This window comes from Nycticebus coucang, chromosome 14, assembly GCF_027406575.1.
Source record: "Nycticebus coucang isolate mNycCou1 chromosome 14, mNycCou1.pri, whole genome shotgun sequence".
Taxonomy (NCBI): domain Eukaryota; kingdom Metazoa; phylum Chordata; class Mammalia; order Primates; family Lorisidae; genus Nycticebus; species Nycticebus coucang.
This window is the reverse complement of record NC_069793.1, coordinates 11,106,642-11,117,105: the sequence shown is the minus strand read 5'-3', so window position 1 is coordinate 11,117,105 and position 10,464 is coordinate 11,106,642. Positions and strand designations below refer to the sequence as shown.

At 46.3% G+C, this 10,464-nt stretch overlaps 1 protein-coding gene across 1 annotated transcript; it reads left to right on the top strand.

Annotated features, from left to right (window-relative positions):
* Positions 1-7,219: 7,219 nt before the first annotated feature.
* On the top strand, positions 7,220-10,464 carry SCGB1D1 (secretoglobin family 1D member 1). Its single transcript, XM_053559776.1, has 3 exons — positions 7,220-7,313; positions 9,182-9,369; positions 10,438-10,464. Exons 1-3 carry the CDS (start codon positions 7,259-7,261, stop codon positions 10,462-10,464), a joined length of 270 nt encoding a protein of 89 aa, XP_053415751.1. The 5' UTR covers positions 7,220-7,258.

Here is a 10,464-nt window from a genome sequence, read left to right as displayed (position 1 = left end):
ACGACGTAATACTTTAAATTGTTTCTTTGAAATCTAGAGATTTCTACGGTGGAGTCAATGCTCTGAATTAAGATTCTGATGGAGGGTGTGAATGTTTCTGCTTTTGGTAAAATGGAACAGAAATGATTATGTAAGGAAGGTGGAAACAACAGGCAGTGTGATAACATATGTACACAGTAAAGCATATATAAGGATCTCAAAGTGATCCCTTAAGGTATGTGTTCACAAACCAGAACATCAAGTCCCCAGAGGATCCCTGGGGTTAAAATCTCAGCCAAAAGGATATGTGTGACCAGCATATCCTGCTGAGGACAGAGCCAGAGCCTCTGTGTGTCTTGGAGATAAATAAGAACTCTCCCCACCCACCACCCTCCTATACTTTCAGTTCCAGTATTCAATATTAAGGATGTTAAAACCATAACATCACTTGAACCTGACCATTAATAATACAATGTTTGCAAAGTTATGCCAACTGTGAGGAAGACCACTGGAACCAGGGCCAGATTCTGAAGCACTTTGGTTGCATTTAGGATATGTGACCATTTCCTATTGACAGACTCAGACTCAGTTTGATATTTACTTTGGGAATGAAGTAATGTATTTTATTTGACTTCTCTACCCTTTTTTGTTACATGTCATAACTGACGTTTACTGCCAGACACTGTGCTGGGTACTTTCCTCTATTAATTCATTTACTCCTCCTTGTAACAATCCTATCAAGTAGGCACTATTATACTACCTTTATTTTACAAAGGAGGAAACTGAGGCTACATGGTTAAGCAACCTGGCAGAGGACTCACAAGTAGAAAGGGGCCAGAGTCCAGCTATGGCCCAGGTCATCTGGCTCCAAAGTTGAATGTCTACCCCATTCCTCAATTGCTGAACACATTCTAATTTTAATAGATCCAAATTATATATCAGAATTCAAACATAGCATACAACTTCCCTATTATGATTCTTATGGGGGCTGCTTGAATTTGTAGAATTCAAAAATTTTTTTTTCTTTTGAGATAGAGTCTGACACCATTTCCCAGGCTAGAGTAGAATGGCTTTAGCCAAACTCACAGCAACCGCAAACTCCTGGGCTCAAGCTATCCTCCTGCCTTGGCCTCCCAGAATGTTAGGATTACAGGCACGAAACCCAATGCCTGGCCCTAAATTTGTAGAATCATTTGAGAATAGTTGACATCTTTAAATTTTCTAATATTTGCTTCAGAACAGGTATGTGTCTCCATTTATTTAGATTCCCTTTGCCTTTGTGAAAATCTCATGTGTAGTTTCATTATTTTTATCTTTAAATGTTTGCATATTTCCAAATATAACTAGTCTAATATATTTTGTTGCTGGCATTGTTACTGTCAGTGGTATACTTTTTCCCATTATGTAATATTATAGCAATGGCTGACTGTAGGAAAGCAATTGACTTCCATATGTTGATCCTGGATTCAGCTAACTTGTTGCACTCTTTTCTGTTCTAACAGTTTTTTCATTAAATTATTTTAGATTTCCCTGATAGTTGAATAGCTATCTATAAATAACAACCCGTTCATGGATTCACTTTTATAATATGAATTGTTTCCTTTTTTTGAAAAGAATGTTGTTAACATCATGTTTCCAAATATTACTTTGAACTTTTCTGTGAAATTGATGAGTCATAATTGCATATGTTTATGGCATCCTCTTCTCTCCCCTGTCTGACACTGAGTGGCTGGTAAGGACATGTCCCTAGCCTGCCATCTTGCTCCTTTCTGGTCCTCACTATTTTTAATTTTTCAGGGACCTCCATACTCTTTTCCTTAGTAGTTGCCCCATTTTACTTCTCACCAACAATGCATAAGGTTTCCTATTTCTCCATAGTGTAGTCACAATATGCTGTTTTTTTGTTTTTTGGTTTTTTTTTATTGTTGGGGATTCATTGAGGGAACAATAAGCCAGGTTACACTGATTGCAATTGTTAGATAAAGTCCCTCTTGCAATCATGTCGCTGTTTTGGTTTTTGATAGGAGCCATGCTAATGGATGTGAAAAGCCCAGGTGGTTTTGACTCAGGATGTGCAACCCAGCATGAAAGCACTGGGACAAATACAGTCTGGATGGGTCTTACCTCCCCCACCCATTCTGCCCTCAAGACCCGCAGAGTAAAATGAAAGTGCTGCATGACGTGTCCCACCCTGTCCTGCGGTCACATACCTTCCTGTTCCACCATATACTACTGCGCGTTTCGGGTTGACCCAGCTACCTGATGTTCTTCTAACACACTGCTCCCATTTCTAGAGGTCATGGTAGTGCTGTATGCTGCCTCATCTTCCCTCCCACCGTTTTTTTCAGTCTCCAACAACCTCAAGTTTTCTGCAAGATAAAATTCTAGAGATCCTGAGGGACTTTACCTAACGAATGCAATCAGTGTAACCTGGCTTATTATAACCTCGATAAATCCCCAACAATAAAAAAAAAAAATTCTAGAGATCCTTAACTGGCTTTCAAATGTGTTCCATCTGTGTCTCTTCATGTCTCAATGCCTTTGATCAGACGATCCCGTGCCTCCGCCCTGTTTCCACAGAGCCCTGGGCTCCTGGGTGTGGAAAAGGCCGAAGAGGAATCCCTGGGGAGCTTGCTCTGCTACCAGGGCCCTGACAACTCAGAAGCTGGGATCCTCCTAATTCTCAATGAAACTGAAGAAGAGCCTCTTTTTGTCAATTTAGAGCTAGATTTGATTTGAAGTCTTGGTTGATTTTGCGGGGAGTCTAGGATTATAGTAGAAAATTAGGAATTGGGGTAGTGGGTGCACAGCCATTGTATAGCCATGTTCTTTCCATGAATACAAAAAAACCTCTGAATTTCTTACCCTGTCAAAACAATGGTATTAACTTTTTGAAGGAAAGTACTACCAAATCCAAAAAGGGGGGGGGGAAACAGATATGTAGCAGCACCCCTCGCCCCCTACCATAAGAATGTGACCTTTTGTAACTGTCCTAGGAAATAGCCCCGAGCTGAAGCAGATAACCGGTAACTGGTTCTGAAAGAAAAAAACTAAGCAAATGTTTAACTGCTGATCTTGTCTTAAGACAGATGAGTAATGAACCAGAGTTCTTCTTATCTGGAAAAGCCCCTATGTCTGCTACCCCTCCCTAAAGCCCCTGCTATGTCTGCTACCCCTCCCTTGTGGTTTTTGCCTTTATAAGCTTGTAAAACCTGCTGTTCAGGGCTTGACTCCTCGGCTCCTAAAAGAGTTGCGAGTCAAGCCCCAGCATGCTGGAATAAAATCCTCTTGCTGTTTGCATCAAGTGCCGTCTCTTGCGGTTGATTGGGGTCGTCATCACTCAGGGCAGAGTGGGTGGTTCTGCCCCAAGTCTTTCATTTTCTTTCTCAGTTGCCCAAGAGGAAGCCTGGTATAGTGCACATACTTTTACACCAAAGATGTACTTAATCCAGTTTAGTAGTTTGTTCATTCATAAATTTAATATTCATTTATTAAAGGATTATCTGTGATCCTCCTCTAGGTACCAGGCACTGTGCTGTGAAAATATGAGCAAAACCAGGCACTGTCTCTGGGAAGCTTGTGTCAATGAACTGATCATACATTTATAGACTACAATTTTGGAAAAGGCTACAAAGGTGAGGTCTATGGTGCTATCAAAGCCTATAAATGAGAATGTTGACCAAGTTATTGGAATCACGGACAGATTCCCCCACATTGGAAGATTTTCCATCGCCTAGGGAAGGATTAATCAACCATAAACAGTACGATCAATGAAAACTAGAAAAGCCCCGAGCAAGTGTTAAGAGCTATAGGAATAATAAAAATATGTGAAAACACTCCTTTCTGAGAGAATCCCTCCTCCTTAAGGTAATATACATCTAAATGTCATGCCTGTGCCAAGACAAGCTCTGTTCAACAGATACTGAGAATTCCTCAGATGCTGGGTGTGGTGGCTCAGGGCGGTAGTCCCCCCATTCTGGGAGGTACAGCCTGGAGGATCCCTTGAACCCAGCAGTTTGAGGTTGCTGAGAGCTATGATATCACTACACTGTAGCTGGGTCAGCAGAGTGAGACTCCATCTCAAAAACAAACAAACAAAAAAACAAACAAACATCATAAAAAGCCCTCAAAGAATCTCAGCTCAGTACAGCTGAGGAAGGTCTGACACCCTCATTCGCGTCTCTGGGTGTCTAGACCCAGCAACTGTCAGCTGGTTTCCTCCATTTCTTTTCAGATAGTACAAGGATGTCACCTGTACAGTCCTTCTGCAGGACATGTTCTGAGCAATGTGATGTTGGGCAATCTGATCACCGTGCTAATGTCACTTTAGGTACAGCAGCTTGGAGGGTGGATCCTACCACATACCCACGCTACACGACATGGCCTGTCGCTCCTGGGCTGCAGACCCAGGAGCAGGTTACTGTGCTGAACACTGTGAGCAAGTGTCACTTGAGGGTAAGTCTCTGTGCATCTAAATATACCTAAACGCAGAAGAGGTGCAGTAAAAATAGGTTGTTGTGATCCTACAGAATCACCATAGTACCTGCGGTCCAACATTGACCCAAACTTCATTATGTGGCATGTGATGAGTAGTTCTGAAAATAAATAATTTCTTGAAATTCGCTCTGTTGAGAGAAAGAAGGAGGGGGGGTGGAGAAAGGAAGAGCAGAGAGAGGGAAGGAGGGAGGGGGTGGGGCCTTGGTGTGTGCCACACCTTTTGGGGGCAAGACATGATTACAAGAGGGACTTTGCCTAACAAATGCAATCAGTGTAATCTGGTTTATAGTACCCTCAAGGAATCCCCAACAATAAAAAAAAGAAAAAGGAAAAAAAAAAAAGAAATTCCGCTCTGTTCTAAACTAGGAATAGGTGACAACCCATGACATGTATGACGAATAGGACTAGTTACTAGTGTTTAATATCATTGAGAGTTTACTATGTCAGACTTTGGTAAATTTTAAAGACATACAGCTGAACACACTCATTTCATCATGTAGGAATCCAATAAGGGACAGATACAATTATTAGCTTATTTTGACAAATCAGAAAACTGGATTTACATGAACTGAGTGATCTTCCTTTGGTCCAACAGAAATAAACACAGAACTGAACTCCAGAGCTGCGGGCTGCCAAACTATAGCTCAGGTCCCTTGATGGTGGAGGCAGAGCTGGTTTCAGAAGTGTCCCCCTCGGCCCCCATCACCCATTCTTTGTGCTAGAAGTGAGAGCCACTGTCACCCTTTACTGGGACTCAACCAAACCTACTAACGTGTCTGACAATCCAGCCAATAAGTTCCCCCCCTCAGTAAAGATCTTTCTGGGTGATTCTCAGCCCTACTTCCTGTTATCATCAGCAGAAACGTTTTTAGCAGTGAGGGAGTCTGGGCCTCCTCCTAGACCTCCTGAATCAACATCACCAGAGAGATAGCCCAGGCTGGGGGGTTGGGGGGGAGGTCTGTGTTTTAGAAAAGTTCCCAAATGATTAGATTATGACCTGATTCTGAAAACTTTTGGCTTCACAATGATTCCTCTCAAATATATTTTCATTTAAGCAAGAAATTTGTGTTGATCCCTTTTTTATTTTTTTTTTGGGGGGGGAGACAGAGTCTCATTCTGTCACACTTGGTAGAGTGATATGGCATCACAGCTCACAGCAACCTCCAGCTCTTGGGCTCAGGTGATTCTCCTGCCTCAGCCTCCTGAGTAGCTGGGACTTACAGGCGCCCGCCACAACCCCCTGCTATTTTTTATTACGGTTTGGCTGGGGCCGGGATCAAACCCACCACCCTCGGTATATGGGGCTAGTGCCCTTCTCACTGAGCCACAGATGCCGCCCTTTTTCTTTCTTTTCCTTTCCTTTCCTTTCTTTCTTTCTTTTTTTTTTGAGATAGGGTCTCTCTTCTCTGTTGCCTGGGCTAGATTGCAATGGTGTCATCATGGCTCACTGCAACTCTAACTCCTGGGCTGGAGTGATCCTCTTGCCTCAGCCTCTCTAATAGCTGGTACAACTGGAATGCACCACCATGCCAGGCTAATGTTTTTATTTTTTATTTTTTTTTAATAGTGATGGGGTCTCAATATGTTGCTCAGACCGTTCTTGAACTCCTGGCCTCAAGTGCTCCTACTGCCTTGGCCTCCCAAAGTGCTAGGACTACGGGTATGAGTCACCGCACCTGCCAATTCTGGTGATTTCCTAGTCCCAACCAGCACAATGACACAGGGGTGGACTGGCAGGTGGGTGTGTGTGCCTTTGGCTTGGGGCTGCCTTCACTCTCCATGAAAAATGGGATTGGTGCAGACAGCAAAGCGGGAAGTGGAAGACTCAAGCCCAAAAGGGAAGGAGGAAGTGAGCACCCACCCTGTTCATGTGTCTCTTCATTTCCACCACCTTCCCTCCCTGGTGCCCAGGAGCACAAGTCTCCACATCTCTGAGGCTCAGCTGGATCCTGACAGTCCAGGAGCTCCTGGGGAATAAAGACTCAAGGTCACCTAATCATCACTTCAGCCCTATGAGGAGGTGGGGTGGCTCATTGTCCTAGGAGGTCAGTGGAAAGAAAATTGGAAGCTCAGCTCTGCTGACAACTCCGCCCCTTAACAAAGCCCAGGGCTGAGGAGTGAGGAAGGCTAGAGAGCAGGCGGAGCAGATGTTGTCCCCAAGTGGGGACATTCTCCATAGGTGGGGTGTATCCAATAATGCTTTAAGGCACCTACATGGTGAGGATGGTGGTGAGGATAGGTCTCGTCCAGACTTGATCGATGTGCAGGTGAAACACACCTGGTTGGTGTCAGATACGCAGAGGGAGCAGAGTGGGGTCCTCCTTATGCTCCTGGTCTCCTGCAACCAAAGCCAAGGCCCCCAGCGTCCTATGTTCCCTGAGGTCTGTCCTCCTGCAGAGAACACACCTGTGCCTCTCTACTGACACAACAAAGATGTCACTGTCAAAATTCCAAAATCACACTGAGGGCTAAGGGTCATTTCCAGAGGCGCCTGCTCCCTCACCTGGAGGCAGAGCAGAGCTCCCATGGGGCAGCCCTCCTGTGTGCTGCCCCACTCAGGATGCAGGGAGGTGTGGGGATGTGACAGTGATGTGGCAATAGCGCTCCCTGAGGAAAGCATGGCTGGAAGCCAGGCCTCGTGACCTGCTGTCTGCCTATGTGGGCCAGCCAGGCTCACTAGGTACAAATAGCCCTGGGCCCCATGGCTTCACAGCCTCCTGACTCTGAGTCCAAGTCCCTCATTGTTTGCTAAAGCTGAAAGCTCAAAGCAAGATCAGCCACCATGAGGCTGTCGGTGTGTCTCCTGCTGGTCACTCTGGCCCTTTGCTGCTATGAGGGTGAGTATTGGTTGTCTTCAGTCTAGTCCTAGTCCCAGCCCCTGGCCAGTACCCCCTTGAGTGGTAGGTAAGACTTAGGGCTGGGGTCGAGGTCCAGGACAGACCACAGTTCAAATCTTTTCCTGTTCTCGTTGAACTACTCATGTCATCCACCCCAATAACACGGAAGCTTTACAGAAACTCATCACAGGTCAATGTTAGGAATTCTGCCTGAGCTTCGCTCCTGACTGAGATCCATGCTCCTGATGCAGCAGGGTCTATGGGCAGGTCTGGGGCAGTATGGGCTCTGCCACTTCCAACTTGGCCTTGGCAAGGTGCTCATCCTCTCCAAACCTCCTCCTGTCCTTGGTGCTCAAAGCTTCTGCCAGGAGTGGCTGTGGGAGTGGAGTGAGGTGAAGCAGGTTGAGTCCAGCTGTGCTAGGAAGCTGCTGCCTATGATTATCAGGCAGTCTCCTCCTAGAGCAGTGGGTCTCACCCTTCCTAATCCTGCAACCCTTTAATACAGTTCCTCATGTTGTGGTGACCCCCAACCATAAAATTATTTTCTTGCTACTTCATAACTGTAATTTTGCTACTGTTATGAATCATAATATAAATATCTGATATGCAGTATGTATTTAGGCGACCCCTGTGAAAGGGTCGTTTGACCCCCAAAGGAGTCACAACCTACAGGTTGAGAACCGCTGTCCTAGAGGCTTTAGGCATCAACTGAGCCCTCAGCGTCCAATTCCTAAGTTCAGATTCATAATATGTTACAGCTGGAAGGACCCTAGAGCGCTCCCAGGGAGGGAGGAGGCAGAGCTCTCAGGATCTCTGAGACTAAGCAGCGCTCATTGTATAACTCGAACATGACTAGTTTTCTACGAGTCCTGCCAGGATTAGTAGTAGAACTAGTACAATTATTAGCATTATGATTTCTGGGTTTCTACAGTTTATTCTAGCCATTCGTCCTGAAGTTCTTTTGTGTTCTTTTGTGAGGGACCGATCCCATCCCTCTGAGGTTTCCTCTCCTCTCACTCTCTGAATCTCCTCGTCTCTCTCTGTGTGGCTCCTGGTCCTGCCCTCTCCAGTGTCTCCCCACAATGTGATGCCGTCTGGTCAGGGGTCACGTCAGAGCATGGTGGGGCCCTTCCTGGGTGTGGGGTGTTTGTAAAGGACGTGGGGAATCTAGAATCCAGAACGGGCAAGGTGGGTGTTCCAGGTGTCCCCGCAATTCCCAGGGAGGGCAGGAATGAGCCCCAGTTTCTTCCTCTCAACCTCTCCAAGGATTCTGAGCATCCCTGAGGAAAGAAGGGGCCAATCACAATTCATATACAAACTTCCAATGAGGGTGAAAATGACTCACTTTCTTATTTCAATGCCCTTTGAGCTCTGCCTCAGTGGCACAATTCTAATTCCTCTGACTTATTCTGAAAGTATCACCTTCACCATTTTACCAATTTTACTTCTGCTCTAGATTTATTGTCACTTCTAGGATCTTTGGTAGGATTCTAACTCTACTATTCACTTCACAATCTGATTACCCCAAATCTCCCCTTAAGTGATATTCAAGACTAACAAGGTATTACTCAACTGGTAGAGAAAAATGTGATGTTTTCACATCTGGTAAAGAGAATTTCAAGAAACCAGAGAGGCTTTGTGAAATAATGCCTTAAATAAACAAAACCGAATGAATGGTCAGAAAACCAGGTTGCCGGTCCCAGCTCATCGTCTTGCAGTGAGACGGTGAGGAAGTCAGTCTCCAGGGTCTGACCCTCTCACTGGGACTGTTATGGGATGTTAACAGGTAACCCCGGGGATCCTGTCTGGTCCAAAATATGGGAGCCACAAAAATTAACTTTGCAAATTTTTTTTTTTTTGTGCTCCAGCCAATGCAGTGGTCTGTCCAGCTGTTGCTTCCGAAATCACAGGCTTCTTATTTGCTGGAGACAAAGTGTTCAGGCAACAACTCTCCAAATTTCATCCACCTCAGGAAGCTGTTGCTGCCAAGTTGGAAGTGAAGAAATGTACAGATCAGATGCCCCTTTTCGACAGAATGAGAATTGAGAAAATATTGGTAATTTCTTTCTTGTTTGTGTATACTTAGAGGCTTCTGGTCAGCTGCACAGCATGAAAGGAGGTCAGCTTGCTGTCCCATGGGGACACAGGTGGTGGGAGAACAGCCTTGCTGTTCACCTCTTGTTCCCTATGGGACCAAAGGGTGGGTGCTGTCCTGACACCTGCTGAATTCAGCTCAGCTGCACACAGCATCCTGGGCCTGCTCCCCCTCCTCAGGTCCCCTGCCTGGCTGCTGTGTTCCTTGTAGTGTCCCGAGGAGGAGGACAGCCAGGGCCCAGGCCGGGGTGGTGGAGGGCTGGGCACTGCAGCCTCCCTGCCAGGAGCTCTCCTGGGGCTGAGGACCACCCATGCAGTGGGGAACAGTCACCGGGAGTCTTGTGAGGAGTGTTGGGAGGGTGGCACGGGGAAGTGAGGGCCGGAGACCTACAGCCAGCCCACACAGCTGTCTTGGATCATGGCAGGCGGGCAGAGACCTTGCTGCTGTGTCTCCTGCAGGGACGTGGGAATCTGCGGCTCTTCCTTTATGTCATTCTCAACAAATGAGGTGTTTTCCAGGGGCCTATGGGCTCATCTGCCCCTTGGGTTAGGTCACGAGGCTCAACTGCAAATATCCATGGAAGCTGGGAGGTCCAGGGCTTGTGAGACAGAATCCTTACCAGGGAGGAACACGAGACAGGGCTTGTCAGGGTCCCTCCAAGCCTCACCCAGTCCCTTGGCCCCATGCCCCTCATTACAGAGAAAGAAGCGTCCTAAGTCCTGGACATCAGAGAAAGTCACCCTGGAGCTTCTCTGTCCACCGTTACACCCTCCCCTCCTTGAGGAGCCCAAGTCACATATTTGGGAGACATCAGCTCTCATTGGCCTGATGGGAAAGGCTGTCCCATCTCTGAATGGTGTGCGGTGATGGCACCAGGTGCAGGCACTTGTCTCTTCCACACACTGGGCTCCCGCCTCTCCCCTTTCATTTGCCTTTGGTGACAGAATTCCATCTCGCTGTGTATCTGTGTGTCTCCAGGGGCTACGTGACTGACCTCGCCTTCCTTTCTTCTTTCTGTTTCTATTTCAGGGGAAAATACTGGTGAAGTGTATGTAG